The 23,558-nt window shown below is 31.1% G+C and overlaps 1 protein-coding gene across 8 annotated transcripts in view; it reads right to left on the bottom strand.

Moving 5' to 3' along the window:
* Positions 1–175: 175 nt before the first annotated feature.
* The window catches only part of LOC134686962 (DNA polymerase zeta catalytic subunit-like), a 193,362-nt gene continuing 169,979 nt past the window's right edge, over positions 176–23,558 (bottom strand). For 7 of the 8 annotated variants that reach the window (XM_063546850.1, XM_063546847.1, XM_063546851.1 and 4 more), the window contains 5 exons: positions 21,994–22,184; positions 20,485–20,712; positions 18,553–18,619; positions 14,518–14,679; positions 176–5,829 (listed from right to left, as the gene is read on the bottom strand). In XM_063546850.1, coding sequence (XP_063402920.1) covers positions 5,680–5,829; positions 14,518–14,679; positions 18,553–18,619; positions 20,485–20,712; positions 21,994–22,184 — 798 coding nt within the window. In that variant the 3' untranslated portion in view covers positions 176–5,679. Of the gene's footprint in view, positions 5,830–14,517; positions 14,680–18,552; positions 18,620–20,484; positions 20,713–21,993; positions 22,185–23,558 lie in introns of those variants that run through there. The other variant, XR_010101708.1, reaches the window with a different exon arrangement.

The following is a 23,558-nucleotide window of genomic DNA, read 5'->3' as shown; positions in this document are numbered from 1 at the left end:
TCTGACAAAAATACTGGAAGCACAAACAGACAAATGGCCAAACAAAATGAATGAAGGGATATGAACAAACGCGTGTGTAAGGTTAAGGTAAATGTAACATAGCTCTTTTGTATTGAGTCTGGATATAAAGTACAAAACATAAATGTCTACCCTTCTAAAATGAAAGAAATAACTCTGATTTTCAACTTATTATATTTTTTTCCAAATAAATTACAAAATTAGCTACCATTTGTAATCGTGATACATGTATAACGTGACGGTACCCATATTGCACCTATTTTGAAAGTTTTTTTACCTACTTTTTAAGCTCACCTGGCCCAAAGAGCCAAGTGAGCGGGTCTCACTAATTAGCGACAACAAGCGTCAAGAAGCGACAAGAAGCGACAACAAGAATTATTTTAGCGACAACAAGCGACAAGAAGACTATTTAGCGACAAGAAAACATTTTTTTTTATTGCATATAAAGAAATTTGTATGTAATTTTTTTTTTAAATTTACGAGCAGATGTCTAATTAAAATGTTTTATTATATAGATAGACGAAGAAATGAAACATTTGTGAGGAAGAAAGAGATTGTGAAGTTAATATTAGTATATTGGTAGATGAAGAAATTAAACATTTGTGAAGAAGAAAGAGGTTGAGCTTCATTTTATTTTTAAATATGAAGAATATGTATAAGATAATGTATGTATCTGTTTTCATCAAAGTCAAAGTATGAATAAACGAATGGAGATATATATGGAGTGGGCATAATGGAATATACCATTTTGAATCATTTGCTTAAAACTATGCTCTAAGTGTACTCTTGTTATGTCAATTCGATGCTTTATTTGTAATTAAACGTAATACTGACTGTTATACATAATAGATGATAAAATGAATATGGGGTTTTTGATTATGTGATTACTTGGCCGTTTTTTTTAATGATTATTTGATTATTAAGCCAAATATTTCATGATTATTTGATTACCTAGGACTGTATTTTTAGTTTATGATTATTTGATTACTAAAGATAAGCAAATATTTAATGATTATGTGATTATATTGGCAAAAAAATGGTGATTATGTGATTACTAGGACCCCCCCATGAGGGGCCTCGAATATGTAAATAATGTTTCATTTTTTTCTATCAATTTAAACTTTCTGGCGCTAAAATTATTTCTTTTGCATATTCTTTTAATATTTATTGCAATTATAAATTTTAATTAAAACAAATATGTTTTCTTGTCGCTAAATAGTTTCTTGTCGCTTGTTGTCGCTAAAATAATTCTTGTTGTCGCTTCTTGTCGCTTGTTGTCGCTAAAATTCTTGTTGTCGCTAATTAGTGAGACCGAAGTGAGCTTTTCTCATCACTTGGCGTCCGGCGTCTGTCGTCCGTCGTCCTCGTCCGTCGTTAGCTTTTACAAAAATCTTCTCCTCTGAAACTACTGGGCCAAATTTAACCAAACATGGCCGAATTCATTATTAGGGTATCTAGTTTAAAAATTGTGTTCGGTGACCTGGCCATCCAACGCCACGGCTAAAAATAGAACATAGGGGTAAAATGCAGTTTTTGGCTTATTACTCAAAAACCAAAGCATTTTGAGCAAATCTGACAGGGATTAAATTGTTTATCACGTCAAGATCTATCTGCCCTGAAATTTTCAGATGAATTGGACAAGCCGTTGTTGACTTGCTGCCCCTGAATTGGTAATTTTAAGGAAATTTTGCTGTTTTTGGTTATTATCTTGAATATTATTATAGATAGAGATAAATTGTAAACAGCAATAATGTTCAGCAAATTAAGATTTACAAATAAGTCAACATGACCAAAATGGTCAGTTAACCCCTTTAGGAGTTATTGCCCTTTATAGTCAATTTATGACCAATTTTCGTAAATCTTAGTTATCTTTTACAAAAATCTTCTCCTCTGAAACTACTGGGCCAAATTAATCCAAACTTACCCACAATCATCTTTTGGGTATTGTGTTCAGTGACCTGGCCATCAAACCAAGATGGCCGCCACGGCTAAAATTAGAACATAGGGGTAAAATGCAGTTTTTGGCTTATAACTCAAAAACCAAAGCATTAAGAGCAAATCTGACAAGAAGTAAAATTGTTTATCAGGTCAAGATCTATCTGCCTGTAATTGTCCTTTATAGTCAATTTTTAACAATTTTCATAAAGTTTGTAAATTTTTACTAACATTTTCCTCTGAATCTACTGGGCCAAGTTCATTATAGATAGAGATAATTGTAAGCAGCAACAATGTTTAGTAAAGTAAGAGGTGTCAGACCACCAATTAAAAGTCCCTATCTGTTCAACCAAATTTTGCAATTTTCATAGCATTCTAAAATTTTTATCTTCAGTTTAACCTCTTACAAACCTGGTATGTCCTGAATCTTACAGGTATCACCTTTCTTCACGCCAATTTTCGACACACCTTTAAAGCCATATAAGAAAGAAGATACCTTCCGAATGGATGTACCACTAAAAATAACCCCTGGTTTTCTTGAAATCTTAAATTAGTATACTATGGAGCGCATTAATCCTAAATTTTTAATTTCAACTCATAGACAAGTAAAGGAGTAAGTTCGGTAAGGGTCATATTTGGCCCCAATTATAAAGTTCAGAGTTACAAGATGATAAATGTCTAAAGTTGCCTTAAAGACATGTTAGAAAGTTAAACAGTACTGATTTTGTCAAAGTTTAATTCTATGACATTGATTTTTACATCCAAAAAGGTAAAGATAAGGGATTTTGTTGAAATATGACAAAATCAGCTAGATTTCGGTCAAATAAAGGACCAGGAAACATAGAGTGCAGGCGTCGACAAGCTTAAGATTCAAATAAGAAATTTGAAATGTCTTCACAAACATTATTTTAAAAGATCTTTGTTGTCGTCGTATGCACTCTATGTTTCCTGTCCAATGATCTATGGAAATTCACCCATTTTCATTGATTTTTTCGTGAAAAATCAATATGAGTACAACTTGTGATGTCATAATGAAACACAGAAACGTAAAATTTTCAACAAAATGGTTTATATCCTAGCTAGTCAATGTGTTGGCTATAATTTAGCGTGATATTGGTCGATAAACCCGAATTTTAAATTTACGCGAAAAACCGGGGCCATTTTATGACCATATCAAACATACTCCTTTGGGCTCAAAATGGTCTTAATATATTTCTCTTTCACCAAAAGTTTCATTTCTGCAAAATTTTTTGGGTAGTTTAAGTAAACAATGACATCAAATGCACTATTTTTTGTCCCCAGTAGGCCTACTTTTACATACATTCTAAATTTGAGGGAGTAATTGGTGGTCTGACACCTAAGATTTACAAACACATCACCATCACCAAAACACAAATTTGTCATGAATCCTTCTGCTTCCTTTGTTTTCTTGAATATTCACATAGACCAAGGTGAGCGACACATGCTCTTTAGAGCCTCTAGTTTTATGATCAAGAAATAAATGTCCTTAATGTGTATATTTTGTAGCCCTGTCCTTCTTTATTGTATAGGTACACCAATTTAATGTTTAATCCATATTGAGTCATAAAAAAATGGGTTTGAATCAACCTCCAAACTATCCATAATTCTGTAATGAGGAGTACCCAAATTGCATCCATGCTTAAATTCACATCGTCAAAAGTCTAATAACCAAGCTTTTGTTTAATTTCATCAAATATTTTGAACAATTGGATATTAGTCCATGCTCCCTCTTCATATTTTACGAAATGGATACTTATAATATATATTGTATTTGCTAATTTTAAAAAGATGACGTTTTGATGACGTCGCATGATGACGTTTTCGTACATTTTGTTTTTTCAGTAAACAGTCCATCTGTTGATAAATACTGTGAACATTTTGTGTATGTCTAAATATGTTTACCTATGTTGAAAGACGTGCATAGTATCAAATCATAAAAATACAAATTATTTAGTCTCTAGGAAATCTTGTAAGATTTCCGTTGCTATTTTTTCTAAATAGGTTCAATTTGGGTACCCTTACGTTAGATGTGAAATAAAAATTTATTTATACAATTCTGCAGCATAATATACATAAATAAACAAATAACATGACAATCAGCATTTGTGTGTCAGTATGAGCAAATTTCTTTGAATAAATACAGGTTATATGTACAATGATCTACAGATGAAATCTGAAAATGATAGTAAAACAAAGATGCAAAATTAATAATCCTTATTCATCTAAATGATGAGATTTAATACATTATCCTACTAAGCATTCAGTTGTTCACTTGTACCTCAGTCATTACAACTAGAACACTGACAATCAAATGTCAGCAAGGACCCTTCTTGCAAATGTTCTGTGTGAAGCTTACAAAGAAATTTATTTTCATAGCACTAGGTTGTCATTTTTTATAAATTTTGATTGATACGGTAATTAATTCAGGATGTGTTCTTGATAGGTACAAACAGTTTTGCTAAAAACTTTTTTTTTAAGTGGTCACTGAACCAAGAAAATGAGGTCACAGATAACAGACGAAAACTGCTTAACATAAGGCATCTATATACAAAGTATGAAGCACATAGGTCTTCCACCTTCTTAAATATAAAACTTTGAAGAAGTGGACAAACTCTGCCACTGCCGCCAGCTTTCTGCCACAGAAGTCACAGGCTTGACAAAAACTAAGTTTTTATCTTAACTTTGACAACGGCGAATAATTTTGACTGTATATAATACCTATGTACCAATATAGTTGTTGAAATTCCAAAACAAGAGGGTTTTGAAAATTTGAGATATTTTAACATTAAGTAAATTTATACCTTTATAAAAATAAAATAAAAATGGCACCTTTAAATTTATTGTTACATCCATCTATCTTTTCTGTTGAAATCCTATAAGAAGAAATTTCAGAAAATCTATGATTAAAAAAATAATTCTGACCACATCTTTTCCAAACTTATAAAACAAAAATAAATAAAAATTTAAACCTAGAAACAATTTCTTATATCATATTAAACCTGTTAATTTTTGTTCAATTATCACAGCACAAAAAGATGTTTCTCAAAATATCCATGCATGGAAAAAAATTTGCCAATACTTGCACAACTGCATACAAAATACCATTGAGTTACTATCAGTGGCTAACCATATAAACTGAGAGTTGACACCACTGGTGGAAAAAGCTTTCTTATGACTCTGCCTAGGCAACCCAAAATTTCTGCAACACACTCGGTATTAATACAAAATGTTAACATATATTCAAATGATAAATGTACTGCATTCCACATTACATTGAACAATGATTTTTTTTTACTTCTGTACAAACCTTTACAAAAGGAAAATATCTGCAAGTTTAACTAGACTTACAACATATAGATACTTTTCTTATGGTGCTATGAGTTATTCAGCCAGAAAGTACAAATATTGAGCAAAGAATTGTCATAAATATAATTGTGATGAATATATGTATATGCATACTAAAGACATGTCTCACCTGTCCTAAAGTTTTTAATCTATGTTGACAGTTTGTTTTATTACTTCTGAGTAGTTACTACATTACAAATATGCCTGATCTATTTTAAAGAAAAAATAGAGCATATAAAGGGATCACCTTTAATACCTCACTGTAAACCTGACAATAACAACCATCAACTCCCAAACACAAATATATGATCACAGACAAACAACAACTCAGTTTCAAACTTTTAAACTCTATATCTTGTGTCAAAATTCAAAACACTTGTTAATAATATCCCTGAAATGTGTTCCTTTATGGCTATCTTTTAAGGCAAGGTTAAGTCTGTACAATATTGGACAGTCGAGTGATACACAATGCTGTTTTTCATCTTGTGCTCCCATACAACAGTTACAAATCTGAAAAGAGACAAAATTATAATAAACTTTGTTTTGGAGTTCACATCCATACATTCATTCATGTCTTTGATTCTAACAGGAAAAATGTCTAGATATTAAACACATATTACTATTTCTGTTGTTTTTTATTTTCAAGCTTCTGCAAGAAATTAAACAAAATATTGTATAGCAATCTCAAAACTACTGACCCTTTTGGTGTTACTAATATAATGCATGTCATTTTTTTTATCATTCCTCATCGCTGATTGAATTTTGATTTGGCCCGATTTTCTGACATTTTATTACAGCACAGAAAAGCAAAGTCAATAGCAAATTTGTGTCAATGATTTTTAAAATTTAATACTGAAAGTTCAGGTACATGAAGAAGAAAATTTCCTGATGGAACAAATTATTCCATTTATTTATGTGAAATAAGTTTAGATTATTACACAGCATTTTCATATCTGACCCTTTAAATCCTAGGTCATGATATCATCCCAGGAGCCGCAGGTTTGAGGGCTGATACATGTATCATGAACGAGGGCTGATAAAGGATTTGATATGAAAAATGACATATAATGATCTTTTTATCATATACTTTAGCAGAAGAAATATAGATAAGAACTATTAAATTTTGTCTCTCTGAAAACTTTTAGATAAATAATTCACAGACAAATTGAGACAAACAAATACAAATTTCTTAACTTTAATTGTTTTTTATTGATATTATAAGCTTTTTATTTATCTTGTCACAACAATTATCATGTCTTTACAAAGAAAATTCTAAGAAATCTTGTCAATAAACCTAGTATTCCTTTCATAGCCTTTTAATATTTATAAATGTTAATGTTATTGAACTGTAGAAGGAGTAGGTCCCGTAAGGACCGATTTTAGCCTCAAATTTCATGTTCATCTGATGAAAGATTTTGACCACTTTTTAAACATTTTAGTGTCTATATTATTTGAATCAATTAGATTGTGTGAAAGATTTTAACTGATTTAGTCATAAAAAAATTCAAGCTAAAATATGAGAAATCTACCAAATATGCAGAAAAATGTCATTTTTCAGATGGTTTTTGTCAAAAATGAAAGTGGCCGCATCCGTGTTCATCCTTAACCTTTATATATGTTATGTATTATAAAAAAAACCAACTTAAATTTCAACATTACGGATGAACACGAATGCAGCCACTTTTGTTTTGCACGAAAACCGTCTAAAATTTAACTAAAATGCTAGAATTGTGAAGATTTCAATAATTTAGCATGACTTAATGGTGCTAGTTCCCGATATATGTGCATTGTATTGTCAAAATCAGCCCAAATTTAAGTAGCAGAAGCATTCTACTGTCCAATAAATAACTAAAAGTTTACATTTCAACAATTTTGTAAAACTGCTTTATTTTGGGGCCAAAAAGTGGTCCTATTGGACCTACTTCTTTAAGTAATATTTTGTACAAGTATATGACAAATAATATTATCATATAATTAGACTAAATAACATGATTTTTACTGTATGATAATAGCATTAAATTAACGTAAATTCCATATTTTTTTAATTGGTGCTTAGCGGGCTGATATGAAAAGTTTAGCACATGCTTCGAGTGTTATCACATGCCTTTCCGTAATGTTATCGCATGGCATTCTGGTAATACTCTGCAAAAACATTACAAAGTGGTGTACAAAACAATTATTTGGATATACTACTGGAAAGTATATTTTGTAAAATACTACTAAGAATTATAACCAGATGCTCCGCAGGGCGTAGCTTTATATGACCGCAGAGGTTGAACCCTGAACGGTTGGGGCAAGTATGGACACAACATTCAAGCTGGATTCAGCTCTAAATTTGGATTGTGATTAAATAGTTGACACAGCATAGGTTTCTGACACAGAATTAATGTGTTCTAATGAACTTAAAATTTTTGTTTTCTCTTAGAGCAATTCACTATGCTGTTGAATATTAATTCTCTCAAAATAATGTTTGAAGAAATTTTCTTTTTATTTATGAAATTTCAAATGAGAAAAATTGAACCCAATTTTTTTAATCACATCCCCCTTTCCCTTATTCCAAAACTAATCTCAATTAAAATTTCTAATGTAGTTTGCAACAATAACTACTCATTTAAATACATCATAAAATATTAAGATGTAAAAAAAACTGCTTGTTATCACTGAATGGTAAAGATTATTTTAATTTATCAGTTGGTAGTAAAAAGTGAATATACATTGTATATTGTATGTAACAAAGATTCAAGTTGATTCTGGACAAAGAAAGATAACTCCAATTAAAAAAAAATCTTGCTATTTCACAATATTGTGCAATTAGATATTTCTTGCTTACTATTCTGGACAAAGAAAGATAACTCTAATTAAAAACAAAATTGCTATTTCACAATATTTTGCAATAAGATATTTCTTGCCATTGCGCAATACTGTGCAATTGAAAAGACTTGCTATTGCACAAAACTTAATATAATAATTTTAGATCCTGATTTGGACCAACTTGAAAACTGGGCCCAGAATCAAAAATCTAAGTACATGTTTGGATTCAGCATATCAAAGAACACTAAGATTTCAATTTCTGTTAAAATCAAACTAAGTTTAATTTTGGACCCTTTGGACTTTAATGTAGACCAATTTGAAAACAAGACCAAAAATGAGGAATCTACATACACAGTTAGATTTGGCATATCAAAGAACCCCATTTATTCAATTTTTGATGAAATCAAACAAAGTTTAATTTTGGACCCCGATTTGGACCAACTTGAAAACTGGGCCGATAATCAAGAATCTAAGTACATTTTTAGATTCAGCATATCAAAGAACCCAACCGATTAATTTTTTGTCAAAATCAAACGAAGTTTAATTTTGGACCCTTTGGACCTTAATGTAGACCAATTTGAAAACGGGACCAAAAGTTAAAAATCTACATACACAGTTTAATTTTGGACCCTTTGGGCCCCTTATTCCTAAACTGTTGGGACCAAAACTCCCAAAATCATTACCAACCTTCCTTTTATGGTCATAAACCTTGTGTTTAAATTTCATAGATTTCTATTGACTTATACTAAAGTTATGGTGCCAAAACCAAGAAAAATGCTTATTTGGGTCCCTTTTTGGCCCCTAATTCCTAAACTGTTGGGACCTAAACTCCCAAAATCAATACCAACCTTCCTTTTGTGGTCATAAACATTGTGTTTAAATTTCATTATTTTCTATTTACTTAAACTAAAGTTATTGTGCGAAAACCAAGAATAATGCTTATTTGGGCCCTTTTTTGGCCCCTAATATCTACACTAATGAAACCACAACTCCCAAAATCAATCCCAACCTTTCTTTTGTGGTCATAAACCTTGTGTCAAAATTTCATAGATTTCTATTAACTTAAGCTAAAGTTATAGTGCGAAAACCAAGAAAATGCTTATTTGGGCCCTTTTTGGCCCCTAATTCCTAAAATGTTGGGACCAAAACTCCCAAAATCAATACCAACCTTCCTTTTGTGGTCATAAACCTTGTGATAAAATTTTATAGATTTATATTCACTTTTACTAAAGTAAGAGTGCGAAAACTAAAAGTATTCGGACGACGACGACGACGCCAAAGTGATAGCAATATACGACGAAAATTTTTTCAAAATTTGCGGTCGTATAAAAATCAATCAAATTATTAAATAAATGCATTTTTTAAAAGTTTCAAACATAAGTTAGAAAGTTACTATAAAAAAAGTTGACTGTTTCAAATAGTGTTCATTATGTGTATTGTTGAATTGTTTTTTTGTCCTTTCATCCATATTTAAATGATTTCTTTTCTCTGTTGAAGCATATGATAGAAAGATTTCATATAGAATATACTAAGGCCACACCAATTTTATTTCTTGTTCTACGGATTTTTGGACTCCAAAATTTGGGGCGAGCGAGCGATTTGAAAATTTTAATAAAAAATATTTAATTTGCAAATTTTTGAGGCGAAGCTTGAAAAGTAGAGGCGAGCAATTTTTTTTTTTTTTGTAAACATAAAATAGTAGGTTTTGGCTATATTAAAACTTGATTTATCACTTGTACTTTGACATTTCTTTAATTTCTGAAGTATTGTTTCCCTATTCACAAAGAAATAACTAAATCTGGTCTATGTATGACAATGAGACAATTCTCCATCCAAGTCATATTCAGTTTGGGGGCAACCCTTAATGTTATAAATTTATCCCTTTTACATAATTTATGAGGGATCAATCAATATAAGTTATAATATATTTGTTTGTTCAAAAGGGTTCATATTTTCTCAAAGAACTATATATCTATCTGGTATTAAAAAAATGGTCAAAACATGTCCAAGAATTTTTGTAATATTCCTGGACTTTAACCATGTTAACACATTTACTTTAACAGTTTAATAAATATTCAAAATATTAAAGTGGACCCCCCTTTTAGAAAAAGTTGTTTAAAATATGATGTAATTCTCCACTTTTTGAGTACAAAATTATAAGTTTTCAAAGGTTTTGTATATAAGAACTAAACAAATCCTTGGTCATGTTGGTATTTCTATTTTCTTTTCTACATCAGTAAAATGACCCCTTGTCTGATGGTGGGTTGTTCTCAACCTGATAATAGCACAGGTCAAAGTACAACCTTTTACACAGGGCTTTGATACAGACCAAACAGCAAGCTAAAAAGGACCCAAAATGATTAGCGTAGTACACAATTTGAACAGGAAAACCAACGATCTAATATGAGATCCGAACGGGAAAATACCAATGAACAACATCAACAAACGATGCTGAATGACAGGCCCCTGAATCAATCAGGACAGGTGCACAAACATGCAGCAGCTATGGATAGTTTTGTTTCGCCAGCATACAATATAATTGCAGTAAAAGGCAAATCCTTCAGAAGTTCTTTGTACTTTATTCTAACAATGAACATTTGTTGATAGGGAATATAAGTAAGGGGGAAAGAAACTATTTTTTGTTCTTAAAAGGTATTTCTGTTGTTCTAAATTTATATCGGAGCACTCCCGCTTTGGATAAATAGGTTTCATGCTAAAACAAATATTCTTACAGATATTAACACGGTGTGGTGGGGTGCTTTTATGTTTAAAATCGTTATATACAGGTTAGAATGTGATTTTAAAAACAGATGTTGATATCTTTTTGAATATTTACAACAAAAGAAACGGTGCGGGAAATGGACATGATTACATTTCCGGATGCGGGAAGCAGGAATATCAAAAAAATAAAAAAATTCTGTTTTGAAAAAAATAGGTGCGGGCATGTTGGTCGAACAAGGAATCAAATTGGTGTGGCCTAAATTTGGGTTCCGAACTTCCGACGTCCATGAACCTTTCTCTCTTTGAACTTCTATTTGGGAACCATGTAAAAGGATTAATATATGAATCTGTTATTTTTCTCCATTGTTGAAGCATATGATAAAAAGATCATAACATGTTATTTTTCATATCGCATGTATTATCGGCCCTCGGTCAATATCAGTCCTCGAGCCATGCGGCTCTAGGGCTGATATTGAACCAAGGGTTGATAATACATGCGATATGAAAAATGCCATGTAATAGTCTGATAATATGCTGCTTATATTAACCATATTACAACTTATTAAAACCACAAAGTTCCAAGGTCCTCCATGTTGCACATATTTTATCCAACAAAGGGCAATAACTAAAAACTAGAGGCTCTAAAGAGCCTGTGTCGCTCACCTTGGTCTATGTGCATATTAAACAAAGGACACAAATGGATTCATGACAAAATTGTATTTTGGTGATGGTGATGTGTTTGAAGTTCCTACTTTACTGAACGATTTTGCTTCTTACAATTATATCTATCATGAACTTTGCCCATTAGTAACAGAGAACTATATTTGGTAAAAATTTACATAAATTTACCAAATTAATGAAAATTGTTAAAAATTGACTATAAAGGGCAATAACTCCTTAAGGGGTCAATTGACCATTTAGGTCATGTTGACTTATTTGTAGATCTTACTTTGCTGAACATTATTGCTGTTTACAGTTTATCGCTATCTATAATAGTATTCAAGATAACCAAAAACAGCAAAATTTCTTTAAAAATTACCAATTGGAGGGCAGCAACCCAACAACCAGTTGTCCAATTCATCTGAAAAATTCAGGGCAGATAAATATTGACTTGATTAACAATTTAACTTCTTGTCAGATTTGCTCTAGATGCTTTGGTTTCATAGTTATAAGCAAAAAACTGCATGTTACCCCTATGTTCTATTTTTAGCCGTGGCGGCCATCTTGGTTGAATGGCCAGGTCATCGGACACATTTTTCAAACTAGATACCCCAAAGATTATTGTGGCCTAGTAGTTTCAGTGGAGATTTTGTAAAAGATTACTTAGATTTATGAAAAATGGTTAAAGATTGACTATAAAGGGCAATAACTCCTAAAGGGGTCAACTGACCATTTTGGTCATGTTGACTTATTTGTAGATCTTACTTTGCTGAACATTATTGCTGTTTACAATTTATCTCTTATCTATAATAATATTCAAGATAATAACCAAAAACAGCAAAATTTCCTCAAAATTACCAATTCAGGGGCAGCAACCCAACAACCGATTGACCGAAACATCTGAAAATTTCAGGGCAGATAGTTCTTGACCTGATAAACATTTTTATCCCATGTCAGATTTTCTCAAAATGCTTTGGTTTTTGAGTTATAAGCCAAAAACTGCATTTTACCCCTATGTTCTATTTTTAGCGGTGGCGGCCATCTTGGTTGGTTGACCAGGTCACGCCACACATTTTTTTAACTAGATACCCCAAAGATGATTATGGCCAAGTTTGGATTAATTTGGCCCAGTAGTTTCAGAGGAGAAGATTTTTGTAAAAGATAACTTTAATTTACGAAAAATGGTTAAAAATTGACTATAAAGGGCAATAACTCCTAAACGGGTCAACTGACCATTTTGATCATGTTGACTTATTTGTAGATCTTACTTTGCTGAACATTATTGCTGTTTACAGTTTATCTCTATCTATAATAATATTCAAGATAATAACCAAAAACAGCAAAATTTCCTCAAAATTACCAATTCAGGGGCAGCAACCCAACAACCGATTGACCGATTCATCTGAAAATTTCAGGGCAGATAGATCTTGACCTGATAAACATTTTTACCCCCATGTCAGATTTCCTCAAAATGCTTTGGTTTTTGAGTTATAAGCCAAAAACTGCATTTTACCCCTTTGTTCTATTTTTAGCCGTGGCGGCCATCTTGGTTGGTTGACCAGGTCACGCCACACATTTTTTAAACTAGATACCCCAAAGATGATTGTGGTCAAGTTTGGATTAATTTGGCCAAGTAGTTTCAGAGGAAAAGATTTTTGTAAAAGATTACTTTAATTAACGAAAAATGGTTAAAAATTGACTATAAAGGGCAATAACTCCTAAACAGGTCAACTGACCATTTTGGTCATGTTGACTTATTTGTAGATCTTACTTACCTGAACATTATTGCTGTTTACAGTTTATCTCTAACTATAATAATATTCAAGATAATAACCAAAAACAGCAAAATTTCTTCAAAATTACCAATTCAGGGGCAGCAACCCAACAACCGATTGACCGATTCATCTGAAAATTTCAGGGCAGATAGATCTTGACCTGATAAACATTTTTACCCCATGTCAGATTTGCTCTAAATGCTTTGGTTTTTGAGTTATAAGCCAAAAACTGCATTTTACCCCTATGTTCTATTTTTAGCCGTGGCGGCCATCTTGGTTGGTTGACCGGGTCACGTCACACATTTTTTAAACTAGATACCCCAATGATGATTATGGCCAAGTTTGGTTTGATTTGGCCCAGCAGTTTCAGAGGAGAAGATTTTTGTAAAAGTTAATGACGACGGACGACAAGTGATGAGAAAAGCTCACTTGGCCCTTCGGGCCAGGTGAGCTAAAAATGTTTGGTAAATATTAGTTGCAATTGGCTGTTTAAAAAAAGACCAATCAGGAAGCCGTGCATGAGAGCATTTTTAATTATTGCATGTGAGGGGATGCTTGGTTATTTACAATTTCGTTTTGAAAGCCACCAGATGCCATTTTGTTTATTTTTTAATTATTGCATGTGAGGGGATGCTTGGTTATTTACAATTTCGTTTTGAAAGCCACCAGATGCCAGTCAAGAGAGAAAGCCAATTCTGATAACCCACCCTCCCACAACTTTGAAAATATTGTTTATATCATATGTATGTGTTTTTCTCTCTCATTGTATAACATATTGTATTCTTTGTACTGACAGTTTTTATTTGCCACCTTTGCTTATTTTTTGTCATTTATTCAGATTTGGATTATTGCATAAATTGCACAATACAGAATGTTATGATTTTATGGTATTTTGAATAACTGACCTTTATCTCAAATAGTAATCTAACTAAGTGCAAATTACTTTATACTTCTTTGAAATTAAGGGATGTTTTTAATAATACTAAAAGATATTTTAAAACTGATCAATTAGAATCAATGAATATCCTGTCAAACTTTTTTCTTCTGGTTTATAGGGTAAAAGTAACAAATGATTAAATAAGCACTTTCTATATGATACTCTTGATACCAGTAGGTAGGCATCATATAAGCCATATAATTTGATAAAACATTACCAGTAGGTTCAAGTGATATATCAAGTTGTCACTATTGTGAGCTGTTCAAGGTTTTATAATTGTGCTAAGCAACTTACTTCCAACATTCGGTAATGTGCTTTTTCCCACTTTCTAATTCTGCTGTTTAGTACTGTTGTGACTGTTTGTGGGTCCTGAATGCAGATATCACAGATATTTTGATTTGTGGCCTTTTCACAAACAGGACAGTTGGAAGATGAGAAGTACTGAGAAATGGTTCCCTGTAATATATAATATAATCAAGGCTATTTTTATCCAAGTGAGATTGCATTTACATTAATAAATATTAGCTGTTGTTAATATTACATATTATAAGATGATTGCAAAAATACTATGATTTTGATCTAAAATATAAACTGATAATTTCTGATGTGAAATAAATTTGAAAATTTCACAACTTCAGTTATCAAATCTGTGTCATTATAATGGGAACCATAACATAACCAAAAATTCATAATACTTAAGGAGGCTCAAGGGTAAACTAATTTCAGCAAAATTTTAAACATTTTTTAGAACTTTTTTTATTGAAACATTGTCTTTTTTTTTAATCATAATAGCTATCTTCCACTTAAACAGCACTCTAAATTGAATTTAATCCTCTGGCTTTGTCAATAAAGATTATTTGAATTAAAAAATGTATAGGCCATTCTGAACTGTTAGCAATTGTATCTTATAATGATACAACATACCAAATATCCTATCAATTGAATCATAATTTACATATTAGGGACGCTCAATATTTATCAGATGGATGGGCCGGTGCATTCTTACACTTTATCTCTATCTATAATAATATTCAAGATAATAACAAAACAAGAGGCTCTCAAGCGCCTGAATCGCTCACCTTAAATTTTTTGGTTAAATCTCTCATCAATGATTATTTTGGCTTTTCAATTTATTTAAATGTTCTTTGAATCGTCCTATTTTCTTCAAAAGCAAACAAAAAAATCATTTTCTCCTATGTTCTATTTTAGCCATAGGAGCTATGTTTCTTGACATACAAGGAAATAAAATATAAAATTTATACTATAGTCTGTTTGATTTCTATAAATCTTCAGAAAATAATTCTTAAAAATTCATCTTTACTTATAATTATTTTTTTTCTTCATGTGTGTTAATGTATGATGTATACGAACTCTGACTATTAATATCATAATTTTGAACCAATAGTAAAAAAAGTTACTCATTGGCACTCTATGTTATTTCTATTTTTTTTAATATAAAATATTCAATGGAGTAAGTATGAGTAGTGTAACAGCCTTCCATTCAAAACAAAAACATTAGACGTGCTTTAAAACTGTTTCATTGTACCATGTGACTTTACTCATTTAAATAACTCTGGTCATGTGATTACTGAGCTTTATACAAAAGCATGCAAAAACATTTTTGCTATTAACAGTTTATCTGTATCTATAATAATGTTCAAGATAATAACCAAAAACTGCAAAATTTCTTTAAAATCATCAATTCAGGGGCATTATACCTGAAAAACCAGTAACCCAATTCGGCTGAAAATTTCAGGACAGGTAGACCTTGACCTAATAAATACTTTAACTTCTTGTCTTATTTGCTCTAAATGCTGGAGTTTTTGAGATATAAGCCAAAAACTGCATTTTACCCTGTGTTTGTTCTTTTTTTAGCCATGACGGCCATGTTTTTTGACGAAATAGAAAATAAAACACAAAGTTTATTTTATACATCCTACTGATCATTCAGTTGAAGTTTGGTTGAATTTGGTTGAGTAATTTTAGAGGAGAAGATTTCTTAAAGTTAGCAAATATGATGAACAAATTGTGAAAATTGTCATTAAAGGACAATAACCCCTTTAGGGGTCAATTGACAATTTTGGTCATATTAACTTATTTGTAGATCTTACTTTGCTGATCATTTTTGCTGTTTAAAGTTTATCTTTATCTATAATAATATTCAAGATAATGACCAAAAACTGCAAAATGTCCTTAAAATTACCAATTAAGTGGCAGCAACCCAACAATGGATTGTTTCATTCATCTGAAAATTTCAGAACTGATAGATTTTGACCTAATGAACATTTTTATAACATGTCAGATTTGCTCTAAATGCTTCTGTTTTTGAGATATAAGCCAAAAACTGCATTTGACCCCTATGTTTTATTTTAAGTAACGGCGGCCATGTTTTTTGACGGATCAAAAATCGAAGCACAAAATTTGTGCAGGATAATCTAAGGAACAATCATGCTAAGTTTCATCCAAATCCATTCAGTAGTTTCAGAGGAGAAGATGTTTGAAAAATTGTTAACGACGACAGACGACGACGGACGCCAAGTGATGAGAAAAGCTCACATTTCCTTTTAGGAAAGGTGAGTTAAAAATCTGTAAAAAAAGTCCTTGCCTATCTAAAGCTTAAAACAATAAAAAAATATTAAAGTTCTTTTTCTATTTGAAAGTTTGCAAGTTTATGTCATGAAATCAAAGAATACTTTAGTGTAAATACAAAATTTAAAATGTGGGTAGTTAATTCCATTTATATATAAATATTTATGTGTGTATCAGAACTATTCATTTTATTGTTTTTAAAACCAGTATGAGTATACATGTATATATTTGATTTTATATTTGCAGCCTCAGATACAATATTGATTTAAAATAAAGGAAATGATTCAAACTAAGGGACAATAACTCTTGGACTAGTAAAATTATTATCATATGCTGAATTACTAATTATTGTCTTAATTACACAGCATGTTAAATATAGTTCAAATACCAATGTCCCTTTCTCCTAATCTACTTTTCAAAAAAGAAATTATGGTGTTTTTAAGCAATTTAGGCAGACAAATTTTTGACTTTTATGTACATGTACCCTTTTTCACCAATTAATTCAATCCGTACATTAGACAGTAAAACACCAAACAACCTGGTACGGCGTGACATGTAAAAATAAAAATAAAAAAAACTCCCCCTTTTTTACAAAATACTCAATAACTCAAAAATGAAATTTTAAATCATCACCAAAAAGTATACAGATCTTAATATTATTATAACAAAGACATGTGTAAAGTTTTAAGCAATAATCATAAATCGTTTTTGAGATATGGCGCAACATGTAAAAAAAACCTCCCCCTTTTTTACAAAATACTCAATAACTGAAATATGAAATTTTGAATCATCACCAAAAAGTATACAGATATTAAGATTAATATAACTAAGAAGTGTTTAAAGTTTTAGCCATAATCAAGAATTGTTTTTGAGATACAGTGCGACATGTGAAAAAACTACCAAACAACCTGGTACTCTGTAAGATCAATACATTAATGAAACAATTGTAGAGTTTTATGAAAATGCCAGTTGATTTGAAAAAGTTAGGAAAAAAATTAAAGATGACTATCTGGATTTTGCCAAAACTGAAAAATTTAGCTTTTTTTTAAACCTATTTATTAAATCCATAAAATGACAGCAATTCACCAAACTACCAAACAACTTTGTAGTCTATAAGATCAATATATAAATGAAATAATTGTAGAGTTTTATGAAAATCCATGTTGATTTGAAAAAGTTATAAAAAAATTTATAGATGACTATCTGGATTTGGCCTAAACTGAAAATTATTGTTGAGAACATGTCCCTTATGCTTTTTGTGTCTGCAAAAGGAATTTCCTATACACCGATAAAATTGAGAGCAATTTTTTTCCATTAAAATAAGTTCTAGCCCATCCAAATATTTTCACAAAAAAAGTGCTTGCCCCGCCCCATTTTGCACCAGCCCATCCATCTGATAAATATTGAACGGTCCCTAAATAAGGGTTTCTCTTGGCAATTTGTTTAGTTGTCAAGGGGTCACAACTTTCAACAGTCACTTAACAACTGAAATTCCAACTTAATTTGTAACATCTTTTGATATAGCAAATATCTAATCAATTGATTCAAGAAGTGAGGCAAATTTATGTGACTAATTGAGTGCTAATCTTTAGTCACCTACTGGGCAATTATTAAGTTTTTTATTGGTGCAATAATTTCAGAGGAAAAGATCTTTTTAAGTTTAATGATGACTAATGGATAGGAAAAATTCATACTGGCCTTTTAAGGCAGATTAACTTTATAAACAGCCATAATACTTGCCTTCCGGTTTTCAGCAGGCATAACTGAATGTGGTACAACACGTATAATTTTAGGCATATCAATATACCTACAAAATAAATATAGAATATTAAATAGTCACTGTGAATAAAGGATCAAACTTCATTAAAGGGGCACTAGCTACGAGATATATAAAAAATCTAAAGTTTGATTTTTTTTGTTCAATCAATAATGAAAGTGAAATAGTGAAATAACAATTCGCTTATTGCAGCCAAAAAGGTTCAATTTTGTCAAATTACGCTAAGAAACACTGATAATTACTAATTCACTTGAAGGTGAATGAGTCCACCTCTTTAAATCCGTATTCATATGAACTCCAGTTTAACCCCTATCTAGAGATTGACAACGCATGCATTATGTGTACTGGTTATTTAAAGAAAAAGAATGACAACAATGAAAGTGCAACAACGGTAAATCATTTGATTACTAATTCTTATACGGTTAAAAACAATGAGAAACATCTCTTTTTAATCTATAAAATAAAATCAAACAGACCTATAAAAATCCAATTGCACGTGCTGGTTTAATCTATTCATATCTTTATTTATGTTTACATCGCTTATATGGTAATCTGAGGTAAAATCGATAGTTAATTAGATGGCATCTGGACTAAAATACAAACAAATCGAAACTATATATATTATTTACCCTATGCTCTGTAAACTGTTTATTTTAGACTTTTGACAGTTTGGATAAATGTTTTATATTGTTATAAATCAAATATGAGAATTTGAGTCAAATCGGTGACCATGAATTTGACAGCTAGTGCCCCTTTAACTAAATGCTTGTCTTCCCTCACATTTATATATAATATGCTGCCTCAATCTAGTACCAATAATTCAAAAATATATGTTATGCAGCTTTACTAAATTTCAAATCAAAATAGGCCCAATTATGATGCTTTTATGAAAATATCAAGAAGATAAATGGTTAAATATCAATCTCCCAGCAACCAAATAATACAAAACAAAAGAGTTACTACCTTTCACTTATTTTATCTATCCAAGGTACAAGGACAATAACTAAAATGAAATGCTCACTATGACACAGTTGTAGGACTGCAGAGGTTGAACTTTTTTTTTTTTTTTTTAAATATTTGAAGTTTAATGATTTTGAGAAGAATGGAAAGGAAAATGTAAAAAAAATGGAATATTCTTTGTTAAAAGTTGAATGCTTCTTTTGGTAAAGAAGTAGGTTCAGTAAGGCCCCTTTTTGGCCCCAAAAAATAGCAGTTTTAGAAAATTGTGAATATGTTATCATTAAGGAAAGTAGAATGCTTCTGCTACATAAATATGGGCTGTTTTTGACAATACAAGGCACATGTATCAAGTACTAGCATCATTAAGTCATGCTAAATTACTGAAATCTTCCCAATTTTAGCGTTTTAGTTAAATTTTAGACGGTTTCCGTCTTAAATGAAAGTGGCCTCATTCGTGTTCATCCATAATATTGAAATGTACTAGCATCATTAAGTCATGGTTTTACACTAGTAATTTTGGGGCCCTTTATAGCTTGTTGTTCGGTGTGAGCCAAGGCTCCGTGTTGAAGGCCGTACTTTAACCTATAATGGTTTAAATTTTTAAATTGTTATTTGGATGGAGAGTTGTCTCATTGGCACTCACACCACATCTTCCTATATCTATAAATTACTGAAATCTTCACAATTTTAGCGTTTTAGTTAAATTTTAGACGGTTTTCGACTTAAATGAAAGTGGCCGCATTTGTGTTCATCCATAATATCGAAATGTAAGTTGTATTTGATGATAATACATAATATATATAAAGGTTGAGGATGAACACGGATGTGGCCACTTTTCATTTTTCATGTCACATTTTCTATGTTGATTGGACCCTGAAATTGGGATCTAAACTGTAATTTGACATTAACTAGGGTTAAAAATGAGATTGACTAACCATGAGAAGACATCAATTCCAAGTAAAGATAATATTCTTCCTACTGGTGGGAGGATCTGTTTAGTGATATAGTATGTAACATTTATCCTTAATGACGGATCAGTCAGTAATTCAAATGGTTGTTTAACAAGTTGTATTAAAGGTAGTCCTGGGCTTCCATATACTATAACATAGGGTACTCGCTCTCCCACAGAAGGCTCAGATCTTCTGTCATGTTGCAACATTTTTCTGAAATGATAAAATCAGATTTTGTTATTTAAATTTGACAAACAAAATCACATTCATATTTTTGAAGGATTTTTAGATCATTTTCAGAAAATGCTTTGGGACTATTGTAAACATTTGTAGATAACTGATATATGTTGAAAACTGATTGTATGAAGTCCAAGGACCATACCTTTGCACATAATTATTAAACAGAAACAAAAAGTTGAAATTGATCTGAACCTTGTCATGATAAAACTATATACCGGTACCAATTATTAATCAATATCTTCAAGCATGATGCAAAAAAGTGTGGAAAACATTCTAACATTAGATATGATGTCATACAATGTATATCTATTTTCAAATTATAATCAAATTTAATTGATAGTTCCAAATTTATAGTTTTTTCTTTCATTTGTCACAAACTAATATAGATTTGTAATCTATCCATAAAATGTCAACAACAATAATCAATACACAATGTAATGAAATAAATATACCCCTTTGTAGTGGTCCTAAACAAAATTTTAAAATTTCCAATTATTTGGTAGAGGCTTTGTCAAATTATAATCCAGCAATCAATTTTTGAGAAGTAAATATTTGACATAATAGATATAAGATGTGGTACAAGTGCCAATGAGATAACTCTCTAATCCAAGTCACAATTTATAAAAGTCAACCATTATAGGTCAAAGTATGGTCTTCAATACAGAGTCCTGGCTCACGTCGAACAGCAAGCTATAAAGGGCCCCAAAAAATGACTAGTGTAAAACCATTCAAACAGAAAAACCAATGGTCTAATCTATATGAAAATGAAAAAGACAAGAAACATTTATGAACCATATTTTTAACAGGTACCAACCTTCCCCCTTACCTTAAACAAAAGTGTAACATCACAACATAGATGTTTAGAAGTACAAAAGTAAATCAATATCCTCTTGGAAAGGAAATTAAACATGAGGTAGGTTAAACTTCTTTTCCAGGATTTCCATTCCCCTGCTTTCCTGAAATATTAACCCTTTCAAAATAGAAAGTTATTTATAGTAACTAATCTTTATCTCAAGTCATAACTCCTCAAATCAAAACCATTACCTTTATCATCCTAAAACATTCGTACTGGAAAAAAATGCCAATGGGGAAACAGAAAATCAATCATTTTCACATAATATTTCATAGGAGCAAAGCAAGTTTAACAAAAATTGTATATAACTTTGCTGCAAAATCAAAGAATTCATATCTCTACACACAAACACATGGAGTTTGACCTAATTATTACCAGCAAGTAATATATTTGAAAAGTACCTTGAGATTTCCAAAGCTGGAACACATGCCCCAGGTTTGTATCCAGACATCCCTCTGAATTCCTTGGCAAAGACCAAGTCCAGCATACTAACTTTTTCCTCCATTATTTTGCAACATTGATTTTGAACATATTGCTTAACCTGTGAAACATCTCTTGTTGTGAACAATACTTTTATTGATCTTTCCAAAATCTGAAATTGAATAGTGGCATCTAGAAATAACAATGCAAGGAAAAAAAATGATAAATTTTCAAAAGAAGAGTTCAGCAGGTTTACTTTAGCTGAATAGACCACTTTCGAGTTCATCCTTCACCGAAAAAAACTCATCAATTATGCGCGCCTTTATGACGTCATTTACCAGATAAAGGGGATCGCCTGTATCCCTGCACTATTTACGTTCATCAAGCGTCTGAGTGATTGTCATTGTGCAGGATAAACTAGAAATAATGGTTGTTCTGTAGGTACTTAATGACAATTCCCTAATGACAGCAGTGCTAATGGTAAATTTTGAAAATTGAATTTGCCGAATAATTCGTACAATATAGATTTAAAGTTTTCCAACCACTCGCTGAACATTGGAATGGAAGTGACAATGTCCCTAAACGCACAAATGATGTTTACTAAAACCAGAGTTTTTGACGGAAATGCATCGAACTCGAAAGTTGTCTATTACACTTTTTCTTCTGCAAATCATATTGAAATTTTCAATAAAATTTGGAACATGTTACAGAACTTGAAGTAATAATATTCCTTTAAACAAAAATACAGGGCTCTTTGTCACTCACCATCAAAAAGTAAAATACAGAAAAAAATTACTTCTGGATACTATCTTATGATCATAAAAAAGCTTCTGTCCAAGTTTGGTACAAACCCAGGATAGTTTATGAAAGTTATTAAAATTTTTAAAACTTTAACCACAGAGTGAATGTACTGTTTCCCCAAATAAAAAAACCAAGTCCATTTAAAAAGTAAAATACAGAAAAAATGGATTTATTTTTTTACAAAATTTACTTCTGGATACTATCTTATGATCATAAACAAGCTTCTGTCCAAGTTTGGTACAAACCCAGGATAGTTTAAGAAAGTTATTAAAATTCTAAAAAACTTTAACCACAGAGTGAATGTAATGGTTCCCCGCAGAAAAAACTAAGTCCATTTAAAAGTAAAATAAGGAAAAAATGGATTTTATTTTTTTTACAAAAGGAGTAGGTCCGGTAAGGCCTCTTTTTGGCCCCAAAATATAGCAGTTTTACAAAATTGTTAAACAGTAAACTTTTAGTTATTTTTTGGACAGTAGAATGCTTCTGCTACATAAATATGGGCTGTTTTTGTCAATACAGTGAACATATATCGTGTACTAGCACCATTAAGTCATGCTAAATCACTGAAATCTTCAAAATTCTAGCATTTTAGTTAAATTTTAGACGATTTTCGTGTAAAACGAAAGTGGCGGCATTTGTGTTCATCCTTTATATTAAAATGTAAGTTGTATTTGATGATAATACATAACATATATAAAGATTGAGGATGAACATGGATGCGGCCACTTTCATTTTTTACAAAAAC

This window comes from Mytilus trossulus, chromosome 10 (genome assembly GCF_036588685.1).
Source record: "Mytilus trossulus isolate FHL-02 chromosome 10, PNRI_Mtr1.1.1.hap1, whole genome shotgun sequence".
NCBI classification, from domain to species: Eukaryota; Metazoa; Mollusca; class Bivalvia; order Mytilida; family Mytilidae; genus Mytilus; species Mytilus trossulus.
This window is presented reverse-complemented; position numbering and strand designations above follow the sequence as displayed.